This window comes from Dendrobates tinctorius, unplaced genomic scaffold (assembly GCF_039654945.1).
Source record: "Dendrobates tinctorius isolate UK_male_01 unplaced genomic scaffold, ASM3965494v1 ptg000008l, whole genome shotgun sequence".
Taxonomy (NCBI): domain Eukaryota; kingdom Metazoa; phylum Chordata; class Amphibia; order Anura; family Dendrobatidae; genus Dendrobates; species Dendrobates tinctorius.
Genome location: NW_027361676.1, coordinates 8,554,457 through 8,577,464, shown reverse-complemented (window position 1 = coordinate 8,577,464; position 23,008 = coordinate 8,554,457). Strand labels below are relative to the sequence as shown.

The 23,008-nt window shown below is 45.6% G+C and overlaps 1 protein-coding gene and 2 non-coding genes across 3 annotated transcripts; all 3 read right to left on the bottom strand.

Moving 5' to 3' along the window:
• Window positions 1–2,199: 2,199 nt before the first annotated feature.
• Window positions 2,200–22,877, bottom strand: RPS3A (ribosomal protein S3A). The gene is made up of 6 exons (XM_073576256.1): window positions 22,720–22,877; window positions 17,724–17,827; window positions 15,721–15,908; window positions 8,788–8,996; window positions 5,741–5,850; window positions 2,200–2,373 (listed from the first exon to the last, which is right to left on the bottom strand). The coding sequence occupies exons 1-6, from the start codon at window positions 22,779–22,781 to the stop codon at window positions 2,252–2,254; spliced, it is 795 nt and encodes a 264-aa protein (XP_073432357.1). The 5' UTR covers window positions 22,782–22,877; the 3' UTR covers window positions 2,200–2,251.
• LOC141092689 (small nucleolar RNA SNORD73) lies at window positions 9,466–9,535 on the bottom strand. The gene has a single exon (XR_012232875.1). It is a non-coding gene; the product is annotated as a small nucleolar RNA SNORD73 (small nucleolar RNA).
• On the bottom strand, window positions 15,988–16,055 carry LOC141092695 (small nucleolar RNA SNORD73). The gene has a single exon (XR_012232876.1). It is a non-coding gene; the product is annotated as a small nucleolar RNA SNORD73 (small nucleolar RNA).
• Window positions 22,878–23,008: the final 131 nt, after the last annotated feature.

The window sequence follows — 23,008 nt, the reverse complement described above, 5'->3', positions numbered from 1 at the left end:
AATGGTGGAGAAGTTGGTTTTGAAGGTGGAGGGCTGGGAAGTCGGGAGGAAGGGCTCTGGGGGTTGTTGACCAAAACTGTCCCTGATGTTATCAATTTTCTGCTTGAAAAATGAGGCAAAGTCTTCAGCTGAGATGAGTGGGGAGGGAGGAGGTGCTGGGGGGCGGAGGAGAGAATTGAAGGTGTTGAATAACTGTTTAGGGTTGTGAGACAGGGAGGATATGAGAGATGAGAAGTAGGTTTGTTTAGCTGTGGCGAGTGTGGTCTTGAAAGTAGTGAGGGACTGTTTGAATGCGATGAAGTGCTCGTTGGAGTGGGATCTTTTCCATCTGCGCTCAGCAGCCCTGGAAGCTCGCCTCAGCTCTTTGGTCAGGCTGGTGTGCCAGGGCTGTCTGTTGATTTTGCGAGTTTTGGTATGTGTAAGTGGGGCAGCGGATTCCAAAGCTACAGCTATTGTGGTGTTATATAGAGCGGCAGCGTCATCCGCATTGTGTTATCCGCATATCCGTTATCCGCATCCGCATACCTCCCTATGAGGTAGATGGAGGCACTGTGGACGCCACAGTATTTTAATGTAATTTTAACATGCATAAAAGCACGGTCGCCCAGTTTTGTGCACCCCTGGAAAGAAGGACACCACTGAACAGAGGCCAGATGGAGTCCAGCGTTCTGCATCATAGTGAATGCATCCATCGGGGATTTGATCTGTCACGTCACTCGGAGAATTAGATGGAAACCACAATGTAGGTGCTCAGCATAGAGTCTCAGATAAATGTGATCCCAAATGTTACGTAAAAATGTCACAATAAACGTTTCAACTCAATCTACAAAAAAGAAGTCCCCAGTCAGGTTGGTCATCTGTCAATGGAAATATAGTGAGATTTCTAATAGTATAAAGGCTCTGAAAAAGCTAAATTGCTCCTTAAACCCCCCCCAAAAGAAATTCAGCAAATTCTGCACTCCCAAATTCAAATGCACCCCCCCCCCCCTTACTGAGCACCAGTGTGTCTAAACCACATGTAGAGTCCACACGTTTGGCATTTCTGTAGAGATGAGAGCCCACCTAATTTACAGGTGTGTGTCTTCAGAAGCATGAGCTAGTCACTACAGTGTACTAGTCACTACAATGGGAGTCTGCAATTTTCACTCCGCAGCATCCACTACTGCTTGTTTCTGTGAAATACCCATGGAGTCAAAATAGTCAATACACCTGTAAATAAATTCTCAAAGTGGTATAATTTCCAAAATGGAGGGGGGATTCTGCTTTTCTAGCACTTAGAGGGCTCTGTATATGGAGTATGCAAACTGTTGTAGGAAAATCTGCACTCCAGGAGGAAACTAGTGCTCCGTTCCTAGAGTCTCGTCATATGGCTTAGCAGTATTGTACAGCCACATGGGTGCATGCACACTTCTGCTTTTCGGCTTTGCCCGCACTTGGGCAAAGCATACAGCGCACGCAAGAGAAACCGTTTGACTGCGCATGCGCAATATCCAACAGGGATCTGCTTTATTCATGTCAAGGACTGTGTACAGCAGACAAGGAGAGGGGTGGAGTGAGCAAACTGAAGCCCATCGGACCAGATGGACCCTACTAGCGTACATCGTGGGAGAAAGAAATAAAAGTTTTTATGGGTGATACATGGAGAGTCAGGGGGTTACATAACTATTTAGGGAATGCATACCTGACACTGAATAAAGTGATATTTTTAGCTGGTAGGACAGAAAAGTGGTGACAGGTTCCCTTTAAAAACCACCCATTGCTTCCAATTGTTGAAACACTGAAAAAAAAAATCTTTACATGCTCCAATGTTCAAAAAAAACATACAAAGCACAAAATACTTTTGACAAAAAAAAAAAAAAAAAAAAAGGTGTGCACGAGATTTGTGAAATTGCAGACTTCGCCGATGATGTAAAACACGGCTGAAAAATTGCATTAAAAAAAGCATCAAAACTCGCTTAAAAAAATGTCTAGTGTGAACATAGCCTTAAATGTGAAAAACCTTGACCAGTTCAGTGGATAGGAAGGTTAATGTTTTTAATAAAAGCACTCAAAAGACATTGGCTCCTTTGGTCCACACTTTTTTTAGGTCCTAATGTTGACACCCCCCACAGATAATGATGGTATCTCTGTAGAATATGTACATGTTTGTACTGAGGGAACCCTTTAAGCAACTGCCCATAAAACCAAATAAAACAGACATTATAAAGAACAGTTGGTTTATTTTTTTGCAGGCTACTTTAAATCTAGCATCTCAGACAGACTCCTGCACCGGAGGCTCATATCCATCAGCCCGGTCAACTTTGGCGCCAGTGTCATCTCCAGAAGGTTTTCCAGCACCACTGCCCTCTCCATGGAGCTCCATAAGTTTCCCCACTGCAAAAACGAGAACAAACTACTATTAACTTTATATTGTTAATGTCTTCTTTGTATATTCAATGACTGAAGACAGCAAGATTAAGAAAAAACATTAACTAAACTTTACTACTAGAAAGAACAATCAGAACTTCTACAGACAAACAGTGGGTAGGATATAGAAAAGGTAATACCCATAAAAGGGGTGGAGAACCAAAATATAAAAGCCATGTTTTAATCTTTGCAAGAAATCCCCAAGTAAAAGAATTATCTAAACCTTTTTGTTCAGGCAATTGTTTTTTTAAATTAGTTTCAGGCAATTTTAAATCATTGAGCTTTGGGTTTTTCAGCCCTTTATTTCATAAAACTAATAATTTAGTCTTAACTTAGTCCTATGAAAGTTTCTTTTCTGTTGGACAGGTTGCTGTTTTGAAGTGGGTGATTTTTTTTTTGTGTGGGGATGGGGGGGGGAGAGAGATTCTTTATGGAGTTCATTTCAGTTAATATGGCCTGGCACCACTGTTCTTCAGGTCAGTACGATTATAACAATGCCAAACAAACATTTTTCTTTAACATATAAGGCTTAGAGACCTTTGTGCACAAAAAAAAAAAAAAAAAAAAAAAAAAAAAAAAAAAAAAGGTTTGTGACCTGAAAGCCTATGGTCACACAACTATTTGACGAGTTTTTCATGTTTCACTTATTAGGTAAACTTCATTCATTGGCATCTTAAATTAAGCTTGGTTTTTGACACTTCGTCGTATTTGGTTTTGAAAAAACTTAGATACAGTCACGTGTACATTACATACGTTTTTAGTGCATTTCTGCAGTGGAAACATACTAAAAACTAGTGTATTTTTTACCTGTGAATTTTCCATATCTAATGCAAGTCTATGGGGAAAATCTGCACAGAAAACTCTGTATAGTCACAAGAGAAATGGACATTTCGCACTTTTGAAACACACACCGCAGGTCAGTTTACGTGGCGTAAAATAAAATCAGTGGGCATGAGATTACTATAAATCCCATCCACTCTGCTGGAACTTAACCTTACACTTTCATTTCTCATTTCTCTGTCAATGAAGCAGTGTGAGCACTTATTAGTTATGTGGAGAACTAGATTGTATCCATACCATTTTGGAGTACATGCAACATTTTTTTTTTTACCACTTTTTATTGCATTTTTTTGAGGTAGATAACCAAACGTTAAATAAAAACAGAGTGAAAATTAGAAGTTTGGCCATTTCAATTTTCCTCAGGGTTTAATTCAATTTATAATATAGTTAATCAGAATTTCATGAATATGGTGATACTGAATAATTATTTCATTTTTGGCTTTCCTAATTCAAAAGTAAACATTTTTAAAGCATTTTTCCTAGGGGGTTTGAATTTTACACTGCAATACTTCAGCATATAGGAAAATTACTGGTTTTAGCCACCACCTGAGCCTCATGAGAGAACAACCCCAGAGTCCACAGTGTGTTTCCTTATGACCACAGGGTGAGGGACATTTACTTTAATGTGCCCGAATTCTCATGATTGGAGACAAAACCCGACTGTGTTTAACACTTTGTGCCTCACTGAATATGCATGAATTGTTGGAATTTATAACATGGTCTAGTCTATGGTAATTACTTTCATATTTATTGATTTATAAAAGAAACCATACACGTGATTTAGTAGATGGGATTGTGGCCTAAAGTGCAGCAAAATAGGCCAAATAAGCAAAAATAAAGCCATCCAATAGGTGTTGCAAAATAACAATCAAGATGGAGAATAGTAGTTTGAGCTCTAAATCAACTGCTTAGTTTTACTATTAATTTCAATATACAAGTATCACCATGGAGTAAGCCACAATTATATTGGTTTAGCTAAATTGTCTACTAGGATAACCCCTTCTTAAACTAAATGTTAAGCCCCAATAAAATAAGGCTTATACTCCCCTCCCGCGCCGTTCCCGCAGTGTGGGATTCGATCTCACAGGCGCTGTGATACGGTGTTGTGACAAGTGACACCACGTCCAATCAGAGCTCGCGTCCCTGTCTCCACCTTCCTACGAACTGAATATGAAGAGGAAGCCAGGGATCAGCTGCAGCCTGGGACTTCCTCTTCATGTTCAGTTTGTCCAAAAGAGGAGACAGGGACGCCAGCCCCCGGAATGCAAGTGTTGACACCGTGGGAACAGAGCATGGGTGGCGAGTATAGGCTTCATAAATTTTATAGAGCCCGAACATTTAGTTTAAGAAGGGGTTGTCCTAATAATCGACAACCCCTTTAATGACTGCCTGTAAATTTATATTGAAAAGGAAGGGGGGGGGGGGTGACCATGCCACTTTTTACTTTGTAGAAGGTACAGACTGCACCATAGAGTTCATCCACTCTGCACGTGCATTTCTCATAATGAGCACTGGGAAGAGCCTATTTATGGGAAATCCCCAGTCCTCCTGAAAAGGCACTTACCCACAAGACATTGAAGACATATACATAGGATGTCAAATGTCCAATTATCAGGGGAATTTGCATGTCTTATACGCAAACTTGACATTTCCAAAGTTTAAGATATCTCTCTCTCTATATATATCCAAAACATCTTTCATTGACATTATTCCTATGGTATTGGATTCAAAATTTCAGCTTAAAAAGCAGAACCTTAAAGGGTTATTCTCCAGAAAAGACAAGATATTCCTTATACACGGATCAGAGAATAACTTGCTGATCCCTAGGGATCCAAGCACTAGGAGTCCCAGAGATGGAGCGGTTGTGCATGTTTGACTTCAACTTTATTCAGTATCTATGAAACTGACAGTCAAGCACCCTATAGACTAGGGGTTTCAAACTCTGCAGAGTAAATGGGCTGCACAGGGCCCCACATTCCTTTCAAACTTAATACACCTCATACAATCACAGCTCCGCTCCATCCACCTCGTCCACCCACGCGGCCCGCTCCACCCCGTCCACCCACGCGGCCCGCACGTTTGAGACCTCTGCTATAGACACTGAATGAAGCAGAGGCCGCACATTCACTGCTCCATTCAGGAAGGATCTACAGAGCCCTTCTTCCAACCACGCGGCCCGCTCCGCCCCGTCCACCCACGCGGCCCTCTCCGCCCCGTCCACCCACGCGGCCCTCTCCGCCCCGTCCACCCACGCGGCCCTCTCCGCCCCGTCCACCCACGCGGCTGCATGTTTGAGACCTCTGCTATAGACACTGAATGAAGCAGAGGCCGCACATTCACTGCTCCATTCAGGAAGGATCTACAGAGCCCTTTTTCCAACCACTAGTACCCCCCTCCCCCCCCAGCGTTCAGCAAATTATCCATATCTTATGGTTATGGAATAACTTGCCTTTTCTTGGAATAACCCTTAAACATAAGTAAATTACCAACTTACATTCAAATTTTGGCTTCTTCAACATCTTGACTTTGCGAACATAGACATCGTGGAGGGGATAGATAGACTGGCAGGCCTTTTCAATGTCTTTGCCTATGCTGTCTGGGATCCTAAATTAAAAGCAATGTAAGGCGAAGTGAGTACATTGTTTTCTTACTTCAGAAGAAATATTTGAGATTAATAATTTAGAAAAAAATAAAAAAGCTACACTGAAACTGAAGACCAGTACAAGTAACTCGAGTGTGAACAAAATCTCTGCCGAGAAAATTACAATAGTTACAACATACTGACACCAACGAAAGATAAGTCTCTGCCCCCCAAGTCAGGAAAAATTCGAACGCAGCTATAGATTAGGGAAAAAAAAACAACGAAAACACAATAGCATGTACATGGGACATAAAGAGCTTTAAAACGAAAACAAGTTATTAGCTGCAACATTTTGTGGACTTTGCTGCATATTCCATTGTTTGATTTGCAAAACTTAAAAATCCTAATCAGAGATCAATTCCTGAGCAGATATTTTACACATCCACACGCCCTTTTCAATCTGGAAAATCCAAACAGAATACCCATCCACCCTGTATGAACATAACGCTAAAAGGGGGTGGTACAACAATTGTTAAAACAGATTGATTTCGTTTCCAAAAACAAATTCATGCACACTAGCGCTTATGGATCTAGCACAGACTGCACTGGTGTTAACAGACAGGAAACATAGGTACCTGAAACTGCACCATTACAGGCCTAAGCACTGCAGCCATCAAATGACAAATCAGACAATTGGCTGATGTCATCAGATGTGTCCGTGATATACCGTTGCTCTCTATATTATTAGGCTATGTTTACGTGTTGCGTTTTTTCAGCTGTTTTACAATACCAGTAAAGTGTTACGATTTCTGAAATCTTATGCACACAGCTTGTTTTTTTGGTCTCCGTATTTTGTGCAAAACCTTGGGTTTTTCAGAATGAAGCAGGTCCCTTTTTTTCAGCTCATTTCACCCATTGAAAGCAATGGGTGGTGCAAAAAACGCAGATATCAGTTTTTGGTACCAAAACTTGATGAAGTAGAATCAGATTCTTTTATGGACTAAACTTTATCAGTATACACAAGAGAGAAATATACTATGAAAAATCGCACCAAAAAATAAACAAAACCTGCTGTTTTGCAAGTTTATTACTTTTGTTACTGCCAAGAGAACAGGTTTTGACTGTTGAAAAAAACGCTTTAAGAAAAGAACGTGTGAACATGGCCTTAGGACTGAACTCCAGCATGAGGGTATGTGCACACAGTTTTTTTGTCTCTGCGGATTTTGTTGAGAAAACCGCAGGTAAATCCGCAGGATGAGGTGTAAAACTGCAGCGTTTCTGCACCAAACAATTGACATGCTGCGTTTTGAAAACCGCAGCAAAACCGCGCGAAAAAAACGCAGCATGTGCACAGCTTTTATTAATTTCCATAGGAAATAAAGGTACTGTACAACGCAGCAGAATCTGCTGCGTTTCTGCAGAGCCAAAAATGCTGCGGAAATGCAGCAGAAACCGCAAAGTGTGCACATACCCTAAAACTTTGATGTTTGTTATACAAGGAAAAAAAAAAAAAAAAAAAAACCATGTACACAAAATGTACTGTTTTAAAAGTTGCAGTACAGAATACCCCCTGGAGTTGACTCTCCTTCACACAAACCCTAAGGTCATGTGCACACGTTGCGGATTCTGCTGCGGGTCCGCAGCAGATTTAGCTGCGTTGTACAGTACCATTGTTTTCAATGGTAAACTGAAAAACGCTGCGCACATGCTGCGGATTTTCCGCACGGATTTGCTGCGGGTTCAAATCCGCAGCATGTCAATTCTTTGTGCGGAATCCGCAGCGGTTTCACACCTTCTCCATTGTAGAGGTGTAAAACCTTTTCCCAAATCCGCAGCACCTAAAACTACGTGTGCACATAGCCTAATACACCTCAACAGGAAATGTTTCCCCATCAGTGGTTTTGGAAAGAATCAGTCTAACATGTATCAAACTAAAGCAGTTACACACTGAGCCATGCATTTTCACTTTACTACAGTAGTAATGTACCAGCACACTGCTCAAAGCCTCAAACCAGCAGGTTCAGAAGCCCCATATGTACAGTACACAAAAAACTTGACATGTAAAGGCTGGCCAAGAAATTTTGCTGCAAAGGCAATTCACCAACAATCCTTGCTGCTCCAAATGTCCCCAACACTTGCCACCTACCGACATGACTACTGCAGCCAATCATTCGCGTCAGACAACAATCAGTGCGGGTACTAGCGGTTGGATCCCCACAGATCAACAAGTTATCAGCTAACTTATTTTCACCAGAAAACCATTTATATTCCCCACACAAATTAGATGAAAATGGGCAGCCATACCATTGTTCTTCATCAGCTCAAAATACAACTGAAACTGCATGGGCCAATGTTGGAATTTCTTTCCACCCAATCATGTAGAAAGTGCTGATTACCTAAAGTATATTTAACAAGCCCAACTGATGTGTTGCACAATAACAAATGTGCGTTGTGTTGAAAAGAAAGTATTCGTTTCACTAAACTAGTGGATGGGTATTTGCTGTGGTCAAAATAGTCCATGTCTTTCAATCTCAATCTAATATGTAAGGGACTCCCTTAGATAGCATCATTTTTGGTATCTCGGAATCTAGCCAAAACACAGGAACACATGCACAGCAGGCTTTTTTTTCCCTTAAATATTCAAGCAATAGAGCCTTTCCATTATGATAACTGTGTAGTGATGGTGTCAAAAAGCAACCTGGTGCCTATAAAGAAAAAGCTGAAATGGCAACTACAAGTGACCCCTGACAGCATGGATATGTACAGGTAGAATATTATTTTACAGGAAGGCTCTGAAACTGTACAATATTACTCACAAAATCAAAGTGGGAAACTCAGAAAGATCTCAAAATAATTATCAGTTTGCCATTTGGGACTGAAAAAAGTTGTGATCACAGATCCCACATGGAAGTGTTAAAGTCACAGCTAGGAGTCATAACTTAGGTAAAGTAGAAACTTACAGTTTGTTAACAACTTCCTTCAGGTCATTAGTCTGCACTTCCCGGGTCATGATTTCCATCATCTTCTTACGAATTTGACGGACTTGTTGGTGCTGAGCGTAGGAAGTCTTTCTGACCTGATTGTTGCGCTTCTTTGTGAATCCAACACAAAAGAGACGGAGAAGGTAGCCATCTGTAGTCTTCACATCAACATGTGCTTCAATCATGGTCTGTAGACAACAACATAGCATAACCATAGTCTTTATTTAATTTCACTGTGCACTCAAATCTGATGGCATACACCTTTGCCAGGTCAGAGCTGCTCAATTTAATTTCTGTGTTACTTAAATGTTTTAAGCCATTCATAAAGGAGTTGAACGCTTATGACTATATCCACAAAATAGGCCATAAATGTCTGACAGATGCAGGTCAGAGAATAAAAGATGGTTTCATTCACTTCTAAAAGGAGCTCCAAAAGCGAGCCCTGTCCTCAACTTTCAGAGCAGCGCAAGACAGGGCCATGTTTGAGATAGGTGTAGGTACCAGAGGTGAGACATTAATGGCATAGCCTGTGTACTTCCAGACATGAGCATAATACCTTAGTGGTGTCACAATGTAAACCTCAACTCATATTTGCTATCCACTGCTAAAAAAAAACAAAAAAAAAACAAAAAACACAGACTTCCTCATTTACAAGGGAACATCAGAACAATCATGGTGGTAATCACTGGTCATCATTTGGGACCGAAACAGTTTGTCATCATTTGTTCCCAATTCATCTTTATCAAAGATGGATTTTTGGTTCTTACCGTAAAATCTCTTTCTTGAAGCCTTCATTGGGGGACACAGATTACCATGGGGGTGTATGCTGCTGCTGCTAGGAGGCTGACACTATGCAAAACAAGAAAATTAGCTCCTCCCCGGCAGTATACACCCACCGACAGGCACCAAGCACCTCAGTTGGTGAAAAAGCAGTAGGAGAAGCAACGAGAAAACTCTAAACATATGTACCAACCCAACAAGGGACTCTAAGACCCAACACGGTACAACTTAAACAGGGAGGGTGCTGTGTCCCCCAATGAAGGCTTCAAGAAAGAGATTTTACGGTAAGAACCAAAAATCCATCTTTCTTTATCGCCTTATTGGGGGACACAGATTACCATGGGACGTTCCAAAGCAGTCCCAAGGGTGGGAACAGCAATAAGGAACAAAAGTAACGGAAGGGCTTAAGTCGGCCGGTGAGCCACCGCCGCCTGCAGAACCTTCCTACCAACAACAACATCAGACGAGGCCTGGGTATGAACCCTGTAGAACCTCGTAAAGGTATGCAAAGACGACCAGGTCGCGGCCTTGCAAATTTGCATGGCCGAAGCCTGGTGATGAACAGCCCACGAAGCCGCCACAGCCCGGGTGGAATGAGCTCTTACTCCCGGAGGGGGTCGTTTTTCCTGAAGACGATACGCTTCCAGAATGGTAGAACGAATCCAGCGAGCGATCGTGGATTTGGAAGCCGGAAGGCCCTTCTGGCGACCTTCAGAGATGACCAGCAAAGAATCGGACAGACGAAAGGAAGAAGTCCTGGCGAGATAGACACGCAGGGCTCTAACTACGTCCAGTTTGTGGAAAGACTTCTCAAGCGGATGAGAGGGAGCCGGACAAAAAGAAGGAAGAACGATATCCTCATTGATATGGAAAGAGGAAACCACCTTTGGAAGAAAAGAAGGAACGGGCCTGAGGACGGCTTTGTCCTGATGGAGAATCAGGTAAGGGGAACGACATGACAAGGCCGCCAATTCAGAAACTCTTCTGATGGATGAAATGGCAATCAAAAAGGTGACCTTCCACGAGAGAAGAGACAAAGGAATGTCCTGAAGAGGCTCGAACGGCGCCTTCTGGAGAGCGCTAAGAACGAGGTTGAGATCCCACGGATCTATTGGCGAATGATGAGGAGGAGCCACATGGGAAACCCCTTGGAGAATGGTTTTTACCTGCGGTAGGGAAGCTAGCTCTCTTTGCAAGAGGATAGAGAGAGCGGAAACCTGGCCCTTGAGCGTACTGAGGGACAGACCCGCTTCTAATCCAGACTGAAGAAACCCAAGGATAGATGGGATAGAAAAGGACATTGGAAAGACTTTTTTATCATCGCACCAACGGAAAAAAGCCTTCCAGTACCTGTGGTAAATGCGGGAAGAGGCTGGTTTCCTGGCTCTGATCATAGTTTGAATAACCTGACTGGACAGACCTGATTCCTTCAATATTGCAGTCTCAACAGCCATGCCGTCAAACTCAGAGAATGAGAATTCTCGTAGTAAAGGGGGCCTTGCGAGAGAAGGTCTGGACGGTCTGGAAGCCTCCAGGGAACGTCCGCGAGCATGTTGACTTGTTCCGCGTACCAAGGCCGTCTTGGCCAATCTGGAGCGACTAGAATCACTGGTACGCCTTCCGATTTTATCTTCTTGACCACTCGTGGAATTAGGGCCAGAGGCGGGAACAGATAAGGAAGTTGAAACTGGGACCACGGAGTCACCAGCGCGTCGCATGCGACGGCTAGAGGGTCCCTGGACCTGGCTACGAACTGCGGCACCTTGTGGTTCATCCGAGATGCCATGAGGTCGACATCCGGGGTGCCCCAACGGTGGCATATCTGATTGAAGACTGTGGGGTGCAGGGACCATTCGCCGGACGCTAGGCCCTGGCGACTCAGAAAGTCGGCTGCCCAATTTTCCACCCCTGGAATATGGACGGCGGAGATTGCCGGAACGTAACGTTCCGCCCAGCGGAATATCTTGGCCACTTCTGAAATTACTTGCTTGCTGCGCGTGCCCCCCTGATGGTTTATGTACGCATCGGTGGTGACGACTTGCCACTGAGGCGGAAGGAAGGACCTCCCTTGGAGAACTGACGCCGGCCGTAGCCACCAAGTGAGAGATTGCCTCACTCTGAGAGGGTGCCGAATAGGACGGTCCAAGGACATCGTGGTCTTGTCCCAGGCTGAAAGCAGAGACAGCTGGAGGGGGCGAAGATGAAACTGCGCAAAATGTACTGCTTCCATGAAAGCCACCATCTTCCCCAGGACCTTCATGCAGGACCGAATGGGAGTAGGCCTCTTGAGAGTTCTGATGACCTTGGAAAGGGTCGCAAATTTTTCCCTTGGAAGAAAAACACGGGCTAGATTCGTGTCGAATTCCATGCCCAGAAAGGTCAGTCACTGGGTGGGAGTCAGAATGGACTTCTCCTTGTTGACTAGCCAACCGAGGCGGCCGAGAGTGTCCAGGGTTATCTGCAGACTCTGGAGACAGTCCTGGCGAGACGAACCCTTGATCAAAAGATCGTCCAGATAAGGGATGATGAGGATCCCTCTGGAGCGAAGGATGGCCATGACGGTCGCCATCACCTTCGTGAAAACACGGGGCGCTGAAGCTAGGCCGAAGGGAAGGGCCGTGAACTGAAAGTGGTCTCCCTGAAATGCAAATCGAAGATACTTCTGATGCTGCACACAAACCGGAATGTGCAGATAGGCATCCCGAATGTCCACCGAGCAGAGGAATTCCCCGGGTTCCATGGAAGCAATCACCGACCGAAGAGACTCCATTTTGAAATGAAGAATCTTCATGTGGCGATTGAGCAATTTGAGGTGCAGAATCGGACGAAGAGAGCAGTCTTTCTTCGGGATTACAAAGAGATTGGAGTAGAACCCGGAAAACCGTTCGTTTGAGGGAACGGGAACAATGACTCCGGCGGAAAGAAGGGAGGAAATGGCCTGCAGAAAACCCGGGATCTGGGACCGCTGTCGCGGAGGCAGAGACCGGAAAAAACGTCTGTTCGGGGGAGAAGCAAATTCGATCTTGAATCCGGATGCGACAATTTCTCTGACCCAAGCGTCGTCGACAACGGACAGCCAAGCATCCACGAAAAAGGAAAGTCTGCCTCCCACCCTGGAAGAAATTCCAGGTGGGGGTGACCCCTCACTTAGAAGAAAATCTGCCGGAATTGGCGCCTGAAGATCTGGAATATTGTCCTCTAGATCTCCAGCGAGGAGCAGGTTTGAAGGAAGGTTTCCTCTGATCCCGCTCCCTGGTGGAGGGCGGCCGATCTTGTTGAGCAGATCTCTCCGTGGCAGAGAAGGGACGAAAGGGCCTGAATGGACGACAACCTTTTCTGTTGAAAAAACGTTTTGGTCGAGACTGGGGAAGCGAAGTGCTTTTACCACCAGTGGCATCGGAAATTATCTGATCCAGCTTTGCACCAAAGAGTCTAGAGCCCTGGAATGGCAGATTGGTAAGCGACTTTTTTGAAGTAGTGTCCGCATTCCATGACTTTAGCCAGAGGACTCGGCGTACAGCTACTATGTTGCTGTTAGCCCTTGCTACGCAGCCGGCTGCGTCCAAGGAGGCGGCCAAAAGGTATTTTCCCGCATGGTTAACCTGATCTGCAAGATCTGCCAACTCATCTTGAGGAGCTGATGCTAAGATGCCCCTGCGAAGAAGTTTAGCCCAAGCGGAAATGACTTTCTCCACCCAGGCGGATGCGAAAATAGGGCAGAGAGAGGCGCCAGATGCCTCAAAGATAGACTTAGCCAGAGATTCAATCTGCCTGTCAGTAGGATCTTTAAGCGATGCCCCATCTGGCAGAGAGAGCACCGTTTTTGAGGCTATCCGGGAAACTGGAGGATCCACCTCGGGAGCCTTGGACCACTTTGTGAGCAGGTCTGCGTCAAAGGGGTACAGTACGTCTAAGTACTTGCGGCCTGAGAAACGTTGCTCAGGGCGCTCCCAGTGTTTGGATAAGGTAGTATCGAAATCTTTGTGATTGGGAAAGGTTCGAGATGGAGGTCTTGCTCGTTTAAGGAGAACAGAACATTCCTGAGGTGGAGTCTTATCCTGCTTAATCTTTAGTGTTTGGAAGATAGCTGAAATAAGGCTATCTACCATGTCCCGTGTTTTAGAAACGCTGTTCCCTTCCGAACTAGCTTCTGATTGAGAGTCATCGCCCGACTGAAGGTCGTCATCCGAGGATGCTCTGGGGGAAGCAGAAGGGCCCTGCGAGCTAGAGGACGAAGTAGACAGAGCCCGCTTCCTAGAAGTTCTGCCCTGTCTGTCTTTCTGAAGGTCGCGGTCAGGTGCGGACGACTCACCCTGAGAGGCGGTCGGGGCACAGGTGGCTGTAGATAGCTGAGGTAATCGCTCTAAGACCTGGACCAGCGACTGTGATACTTTCGTCAAGTCAGATACAGACTGAGACGTTACAACGGCCCACTCCGGGGGGAGAGAGGAGGGGAGAGTGCCCTCAGCCCGGGACTCTGTGCGCTCCTGAGATGCTGACATAGTTGAAGGACTGCAGGAGGGGCAGAATGGAGACGACTGACCCGATGCCCACTTCTTTTTACAGTGCGCACAGGCGTAATAGATAGCGGTGGGCCTGAAGCAGAGATCCCCTGAAGGGTTGGGCATAAGTAAACTGCACTGAATGGCCGCAGGAATTAAGGAATAACTGCCGAGGAGAACTAATCTTTGCCTCAGAGCAGAGCCTACCGAGATTCTGTAAGCAGCAGAAAACGCTGAAGTGTCCCCCAAACAGCGCAGGAAGGAGTGAAAATCCAGGAAATCCTTGTGCTGGAGGCTGGGGGCGGAGCTTAGCGGCTGCTCCGTGACTGGTTAACAGCGAAGGCATGGCCGAAGGAGGAGGCAGGCATATCAAACGAAAAGGAGCCCTGTGATGGGCTAGTAAAGGCGCGCTGAAAAGAGCGCGCTCAGGAAGGGAGGAGGGAGCACAGCGATGAGGAGACTGAGGGAAAGTGAAGACGCCGCAGCCCCATGCCAGCGCCGACATAACGGAGCTGATCTGACAGTGGCCCTGGGAAGTCTGCCTCCCCTGGTTGTGACGCTGTGTGGTGAGTGAGGAATCCCCAGTGTCTCCCTGGGAGTGAGAAGCAAGCGGCGTGAGCGCGCGGCAGGCAGAGAGGGCGGGAAATTCAAATAATTGTGGACCTGAAATCACAAAGGTCCAACTTCTGCCATTCACGGAGCTTATGCGGGGCCGGAGGGAACGTACAGGCACTTACCGGACGTCCCTGAAGAGGATGACCACAGGGGCCCACGGAGAAACGGCAGGCCGCTGGGGGGGGGTCCTCTGTACCCGCATCCTGCAGAAGACGGCTTGAACCTCCTGCGATCGCCGTCTTCCTCTCAGCCCTGTCCCGAGAAAGGGGTGAGGAGGGGGATTCGGCAAGGACCAGCCACCTGTCCACAACCCTTATCACCAGAAGGTGGTAAGGAAAAAGTCCTGCCTGCGGTACTGAGAGTTGCGATGTGGGTGACACCACACTGCTCGCTCAGCCGCATGATATGGGAAATCAGGGTTATAACTATACCCTGTTTCCCGACGGAAAAAAACCTGAAAGATAAAAGAGAAAAGATTAAAAGGTTCGTTCTAAACCCTGAAAGAAAAAATGGATTAGTAACTGCGGATCTGGGGAGATCCCGGTCCGCCTCCTACAGACACTAAGCACAAACTGAGGTGCTTGGTGCCTGTCGGTGGGTGTATACTGCCGGGGAGGAGCTAATTTTCTTGTTTTGCATAGTGTCAGCCTCCTAGCAGCAGCAGCATACACCCCCATGGTAATCTGTGTCCCCCAATAAGGCGATAAAGAAATATTTTTAGCCTGCTGCAACCAGTAACTGCCTGTGGTATTACGTATAGAAAGCCAGGGAACTAGTTAGGTAATGCAACATTGAGGTATGTCATTTATAATATTCTGAGCATTGTGGAAGGGGAAAAGAAAAAAAAAAAAAACCCTCCAAAGCAATAGCTTAAAAATAAACATGAAAAAAAGAGGCACTGCAAAAAGATTAGAACACAATAATCAGAAAACAGTAGGGCATCAGACAACAAAAGGAAACCTAGCACAATGCACAAACTAGATTGTTCTATTGTAAGCCACAGGGAAACACATACCTGCCATTTCTTGACCATTGAGCACATCTTGTCTCTGGTCAGATCCATGCCGTGGAAGTTGGTGAGACAGTTCTTGCCCTGTACATCCTCTGTAATCAGCTTGAATTTACGGAAGGCCACTTCATCGTTCTGCAGGTCAGCCAGGCTCACCTCAAACACACGGCCCTTCAGTCCATCAGAAGCAATTTCTGTTTTGAGTAACATAGGAAATACTGAGCACTTTCTGAGAAACACGTTCAATGTCTTACATTGAATGGTAAAAATCAGAACGATCTCAAGCAGGTACAGTAATCACAGAAATCATTTGGGACCTAAATACTTTGTCATCATTCATTCCCATTTCTACAAAGTCATGTCATGCAAGATACATATGGTGTGTAAATAGTGTAAGTAAATATACAAGCCTGAATATCATCACTGAAGCCAAAGCAACCAAATAATTAAAGAAAATAGTCATCTGAGGTAGCAAAAGATCTAGTTCTATACTAGTTCTATATTAACAGAATTGTCAGTAATTTAGAGAAAAAAAAATGGCTACATTTACACTGCCATTCCAGTTCTTTTCACTCACAGTAGTAGAAAAATTAAAGTGGAAGTAGTGTATCAGTCACAAGATAGAATCCGGCCTTATTCAAAGGGATGTACATTTTTTTTCTTTCACCCCCCAAAAATATGAACTATTTTTGCAATTAAATGGTGTATTCTCAAGTTTGAAATATATTCCCCCATCCACAGAATATGGGATAATTTTCTGATTGCTGCGGGTCCTACCACCATGGCCCCCAGTAATAATGGAGGGGATTGCTGATCATTTGTACTGTTGCTCCATTCATTCTAATGGCACTTGGGAATCTCCAGTTATTCCATTAGAATTAATGAAGCAACAGTACGCATGTTCAACCTCCGCTCTTTTCAGACAGGCTCTTCAAAGCTCCAGTTCTCAGCATCAATGGGGGAGGGGGGGGGGGGGCCACAGAAGTCGGGCACACAGTAAACCAGAAAGCTGTCCCTTATCCCTTGAATATGGGATGACTATCAAACTTGAGAACATCCCTTTAAATGCAACTGATTCTGTAAGAAAAGGCTGACACGCAGATGTTCATGGAAAATAATTCTTCATGGTTTCTCCAAAGCAGCCAAAAAAGGTGGTAACTGAAGATAAGATGGTCAACGCCCCCAGACGCTCCCTCACCTCGTCATCGGGACCACTCCCCCCCACCATATCAGGTGACCGCAGATTGTGCAGCCCTATAAGACGACCCCCGACTTAAGATTTTCAGGGGTTAAAAAGTTGTCTTATATGCTGGAAAATACGGTACTGAGCCTAAGAATAAAATTTACTATATTTATTGATATAAAAAAAAAAAAGTACCATATCTTTTGGACCAAGATGCACCAGGACCATAAAACTCACCTCAAATTTTCAAAAGGATAATAGAGGAAAAAAATTAATGCGCCAATTTGGGGGTCAGTCTTACAGTCCGAATTCAGCTTACCGGGGGAAATCGGTAGAGCTGGTGAGGCGTGGTCACAGGGGTGTTCAGTGGTCCGGCAATGATATGACTCCCTTCCCAGACTGGTGCGGAAGGTTCTGCGGTCCTCGTGGTGCGGGGGGGTCAGATGACATTTTTGTGAAATCCCGGAGCCTCCGCACATCCACTGCTGTGAAGTGGTGGCCTCCAGGAAATCCCATCCCAGGCTGGTGCAGCAGCTCCGCATTTTGCGAAAGCCCGAAGCCCCGCAAATCCCCACTGGAGCCCAGTCCACCGCATAGGGAGAATGGACACAGCTATACGGAATGAGGCCGGAGGTACGCAAAATGCGTGCCTACAGTCACGTGGCCAGCATCTCCCAACACCGGAGAATCCTGACAACATGCGTTGTGCAAAACGTGACTGCAGACTTCCAACTATAAACCTGGACAACCCCTTTAAATAGTCAATCATCTCTAATAATGCAGCCTCTCTATGAACTGACAGTTTTAATGCACATTATGCACTTACTTGTTCCCTGTGTCCTTGTGACCAGAGTCTTCCCAAGATTGCGGATATTGAACATAGCAGGTGCCTTGACATCGTACCAGTCCTTCTTGGAGAAAGGGTCCACACTGGAAGTACATAGAACACAACACTTCAAACAAGAGCCACTTTATTACTAGTGCCGCCATCTTACAACCAGCACTGCAAATAATATCACTATGGGCCAATTTTACTAGTGTCGCCATCATACACAAGTACTGCTGGGTAAGGGCTGTGGAGTCGGTGTCCATTTTGGTGGAGTTGGAGTCAGTATAAAATGGACCAACTCCTAAAATATATAAGTTGGGTTCAAGTAGTTCAGTGCAGGATGTGCTGTAAATGTTTTCATAATTTGGGAAAGTTATGAAATGTCTTATAAATGTCTGTTCTGTTCCTGATCTAAGGATTTCAGCTTTTGAGAAGAATCTGTACTGCACTTTATGTACATGCTCAGTAGTGAGGCAGTGCTGGGGTAGGAATCAGAGTCGGTGGTGTGGCTTACCGACTTCAGAGTCCTGGGTAATATCACTATGGAGCAGTAGTACTAAAGCCGCCACCCATACACCAGCACTGCCGATAATATCACTATGAGGCATTATTACAGTCACAATACACCAGCACTGTGTGTAATATCACTATGGGGCCTTACTACAGTCGCCATACACCAGCACTGTGTGTAATATCACTATGGGGCCTTACTACAGTCGCCAAACACCAGCACTGTGTGTAATATCACTATGGGGCCTTACTACAGTCGCCATACACCAGCACTGTGTGTAATATCACTATGGGGCCTTAATACAGTCACCATACACCTACACTGTGTGTAATATCACTATGGGGCCTTACTACAGTCACCATACACCAGCACTACGTGTAATATCACTATGGGGGAGGGGGGGCCACAGCAGTCGGGCACACAGTAAACCAGAAAGCTGTCCCTTATCCCTTGAATATGGGATAACTATCAAACTTGAGAACATCCCTTTAAATGCAACTGATTCTGTTGGGCCTTACTACAGTCGCCATACACCAGCACTATGTGTAATATCACTATGGGGCCTTACTACAGTCGCCATACACCAGCACTGTGTGTAATATCACTATGGGGCCTTACTACAGTCGCCATACACCAGCACTGGGTGTAATATCACTATGGGGCCTTACTACAGTCGCCATACACCAGCACTGGGTGTAATATCACTATGGGGCCTTCCTACAGTCGCCATACACCAGCACTACGTGTAATATCACTATGGGGCCTTCCTACAGTCGCCATACACCAGCACTACGTGTAATATCACTATGGGGCCTTCCTACAGTCGCCATACACCAGCACTGTGTGTAATATCACTATGGGGTTCTTACTAGTCACCATACACCAGCACTGTGTGTAATATCACTATGGGACATTACTACAGTCGCCATACACCAGCACTGTGTGTAATATCACTATGGGACATTACTACAGTCGCCATACACCAGCACTACATGTAATATCACTATGGGACATTACTACAGTCGCCATACACCAGCACTACGTGTAATATCACTATGGGGGTCTTACTACAGTCGCCATACACCAGCACTGTGTGTAATATCACTATGGGGTCTTACTACAGTCGCCATACACCAGCACTGTGTAATATCACTATGGGGCCTTACTACAGTCGCCATACACCAGCACTGGGTGTAATATCACTATGGGGTCTTACTACAGTCGCCATACACCAGCACTGTGTGTAATATCACTATGGGACATTACTACAGTCGCCATACACCAGCACTGTGTGTAATATCACTATGGGACATTACTACAGTCGCCATACACCAGCACTGTGTGTAATATCACTATGGGGCCTTACTACAGTCGCCATACACCAGCACTGTGTGTAATATCACTATGGGGCCTTACTACAGTCGCCATACACCAGCACTGTGTGTAATATCACTATGGGGCCTTACTACAGTCACCATACACCAGCACTGTGTGTAATATCACTATGGGGTCTTACTACAGTCGCCATACACCAGCACTGTGTGTAATATCACTATGGGGCCTTACTACAGTCGCCATACACCAGCACTGTGTGTAATATCACTATGGGGCCTTACTACAGTCGCCATACACCAGCACTGTGTGTAATATCACTATGGGGCCTTACTACAGTCGCCATACACCAGCACTGTGTGTAATATCACTATGGGGTCTTACTACAGTCGCCATACACCAGCACTGTGTGTAATATCACTATGGGGCCTTACTACAGTCGCCATACACCAGCACTGTGTGTAATATCACTATGGGGCCTTACTACAGTCGCCATACACCAGCACTGTGTGTAATATCACTATGGGGCCTTACTACAGTCGCCATACACCAGCACTGTGTGTAATATCACTATGGGGGTCTTTCTACAGTCGCCATACACCAGCACTGTGTGTAATATCACTATGGGGCCTTACTACAGTCACCATACACCAGCACTGTGTGTAATATCACTATGGTGCCTTACTACAGTCGCCATACACCAGCACTGTGTGTAATATCACTATGGGGCCTTACTACAGTCGCCATACACCAGCACTGTGTGTAATATCACTATGGTGCCTTACTACAGTCGCCATACACCAGCACTGTGTGTAATATCACTATGGTGCCTTACTACAGTCGCCATACACCAGCACTGTGTGTAATATCACTATGGGGCCTTACTACAGTCGCCATACACCAGCACTGTGTGTAATATCACTATGGGGTCTTACTACAGTCACCATACACCAGCACTGTGTGTAATATCACTATGGGGCCTTACTACAGTCGCCATACACCAGCACTGTGTGTAATATCACTATGGGTTCTTACTACAGTCACCATACACCAGCACTGTGTGTAATATCACTATGGGGCCTTACTACAGTCGCCATACACCAGCACTGTGTGTAATATCACTATGGGGCCTTACTACAGTCGCCATACACCAGCACTGTGTGTAATATCACTATGGGTTCTTACTACAGTCACCATACACCAGCACTGTGTGTAATATCACTATGGGGCCTTACTACAGTCGCCATACACCAGCACTGTGTGTAATATCACTATGGGGCCTTACTACAGTCACCATACACCAGCACTGTGTGTAATATCACTATGGGGCCTTACTACAGTCGCCATACACCAGCACTACGTGTAATATCACTATGGGTTCTTACTACAGTCGCCATACACCAGCACTGTGTGTAATATCACTATGGGGCCTTACTACAGTCGCCATACACCAGCACTACGTGTAATATCACTATGGGGCCTTACTACAGTCACCATACACCAGCACTGTGTGTAATATCACTATGGGTTCTTACTACAGTCACCATACACCAGCACTGTGTGTAATATCACTATGGGGCCTTACTACAGTCGCCATACACCAGCACTGTGTGTAATATCACTATGGGGCCTTACTACAGTCGCCATACACCAGCACTGTGTGTAATATCACTATGGGTTCTTACTACAGTCACCATACACCAGCACTGTGTGTAATATCACTATGGGGCCTTACTACAGTCGCCATACACCAGCACTGTGTGTAATATCACTATGGGGCCTTACTACAGTCACCATACACCAGCACTGTGTGTAATATCACTATGGGGCCTTACTACAGTCGCCATACACCAGCACTACGTGTAATATCACTATGGGTTCTTACTACAGTCGCCATACACCAGCACTGTGTGTAATATCACTATGGGGCCTTACTACAGTCGCCATACACCAGCACTACGTGTAATATCACTATGGGGCCTTACTACAGTCGCCATACACCAGCACTGTGTGTAATATCACTATGGGGCCTTACTACAGTCGCCATACACCAGCACTGTGTGTAATATCACTATGGGTTCTTACTACAGTCACCATACACCAGCACTGTGTGTAATATCACTATGGGGCCTTACTACAGTCGCCATACACCAGCACTGTGTGTAATATCACTATGGGGCCTTACTACAGTCACCATACACCAGCACTGTGTGTAATATCACTATGGGGCCTTACTACAGTCGCCATACACCAGCACTACGTGTAATATCACTATGGGTTCTTACTACAGTCGCCATACACCAGCACTGTGTGTAATATCACTATGGGGCCTTACTACAGTCGCCATACACCAGCACTACGTGTAATATCACTATGGGGCCTTACTACAGTCACCATACACCAGCACTGTGTGTAATATCACTATGGGTTCTTACTACAGTCACCATACACCAGCACTGTGTGTAATATCACTATGGGGCCTTACTACAGTCGCCATACACCAGCACTGTGTGTAATATCACTATGGGGCCTTACTACAGTCGCCATACACCAGCACTGTGTGTAATATCACTATGGGTTCTTACTACAGTCACCATACACCAGCACTGTGTGTAATATCACTATGGGGCCTTACTACAGTCGCCATACACCAGCACTGTGTGTAATATCACTATGGGGCCTTACTACAGTCACCATACACCAGCACTGTGTGTAATATCACTATGGGGCCTTACTACAGTCGCCATACACCAGCACTACGTGTAATATCACTATGGGTTCTTACTACAGTCGCCATACACCAGCACTGTGTGTAATATCACTATGGGGCCTTACTACAGTCGCCATACACCAGCACTACGTGTAATATCACTATGGGGCCTTACTACAGTCGCCATACACCAGCACTGGGTGTAATATAGTCGCCATACATGCAGGTTACACCCCCTGAGATCACTATGGAGGGCCCTCTGTGTCTCCCTCCTCATCCTGACCTGCACTCCATACCACGCACATACCTGCCGAGCGAGGAGCCGGGACAGCTACAATCCGCCTCACACCGGCGCCATCCTTTCATTTCTAACCCTCCCCACATTACAGAACCCTGCACTGACTGCCTCCCCTCACAAAAGCATCGACATTTCTACTCACATCTTCTTCTTGGCACCCTTTTTTCCGCCTTTGGTCAGCCGCTTGTTCTTGCCAACCGCCATCTTGCCAAGCTGGGAGAGAAAGAGGAAGCGCAGGCTGCACACGCGAGATTTCACGTCAACGGACGTGGAAAAAGACGAGGGCCTCTAGCGGCAAAGCGCGTAACTGCAGGAGCGTCTCACAGCTGTGAGAGTAGCGGCTAGAACGGAGTTGATTTTCTGAGGTAATGATGTCACCGGAAGTGGCGGAGCCTCCTTCAGTCCACGCCCAGTGAAGACCCGGGAGCTAG

What these genes read in the sequence shown, in the direction of transcription:
- RPS3A (XM_073576256.1), bottom strand. Translation starts at nt 22,781, where the DNA reads ATGGCGGTTGGCAAGAACAAGCGGCTGACCAAAGGCGGAAAAAAGGGT. An exon ending in AAGGGTGCCAAGAAGAAGAT is followed by an intron (nt 17,828 to 22,719) that starts GTGAGTAGAAAT and finishes ATGTACTTCCAG; the next exon opens with TGTGGACCCTTTCTCCAAGA. An exon ending in CAATGGTCAAGAAATGGCAG is followed by an intron (nt 8,997 to 15,720) that starts GTATGTGTTTCC and finishes TGTTGTCTACAG; the next exon opens with ACCATGATTGAAGCACATGT.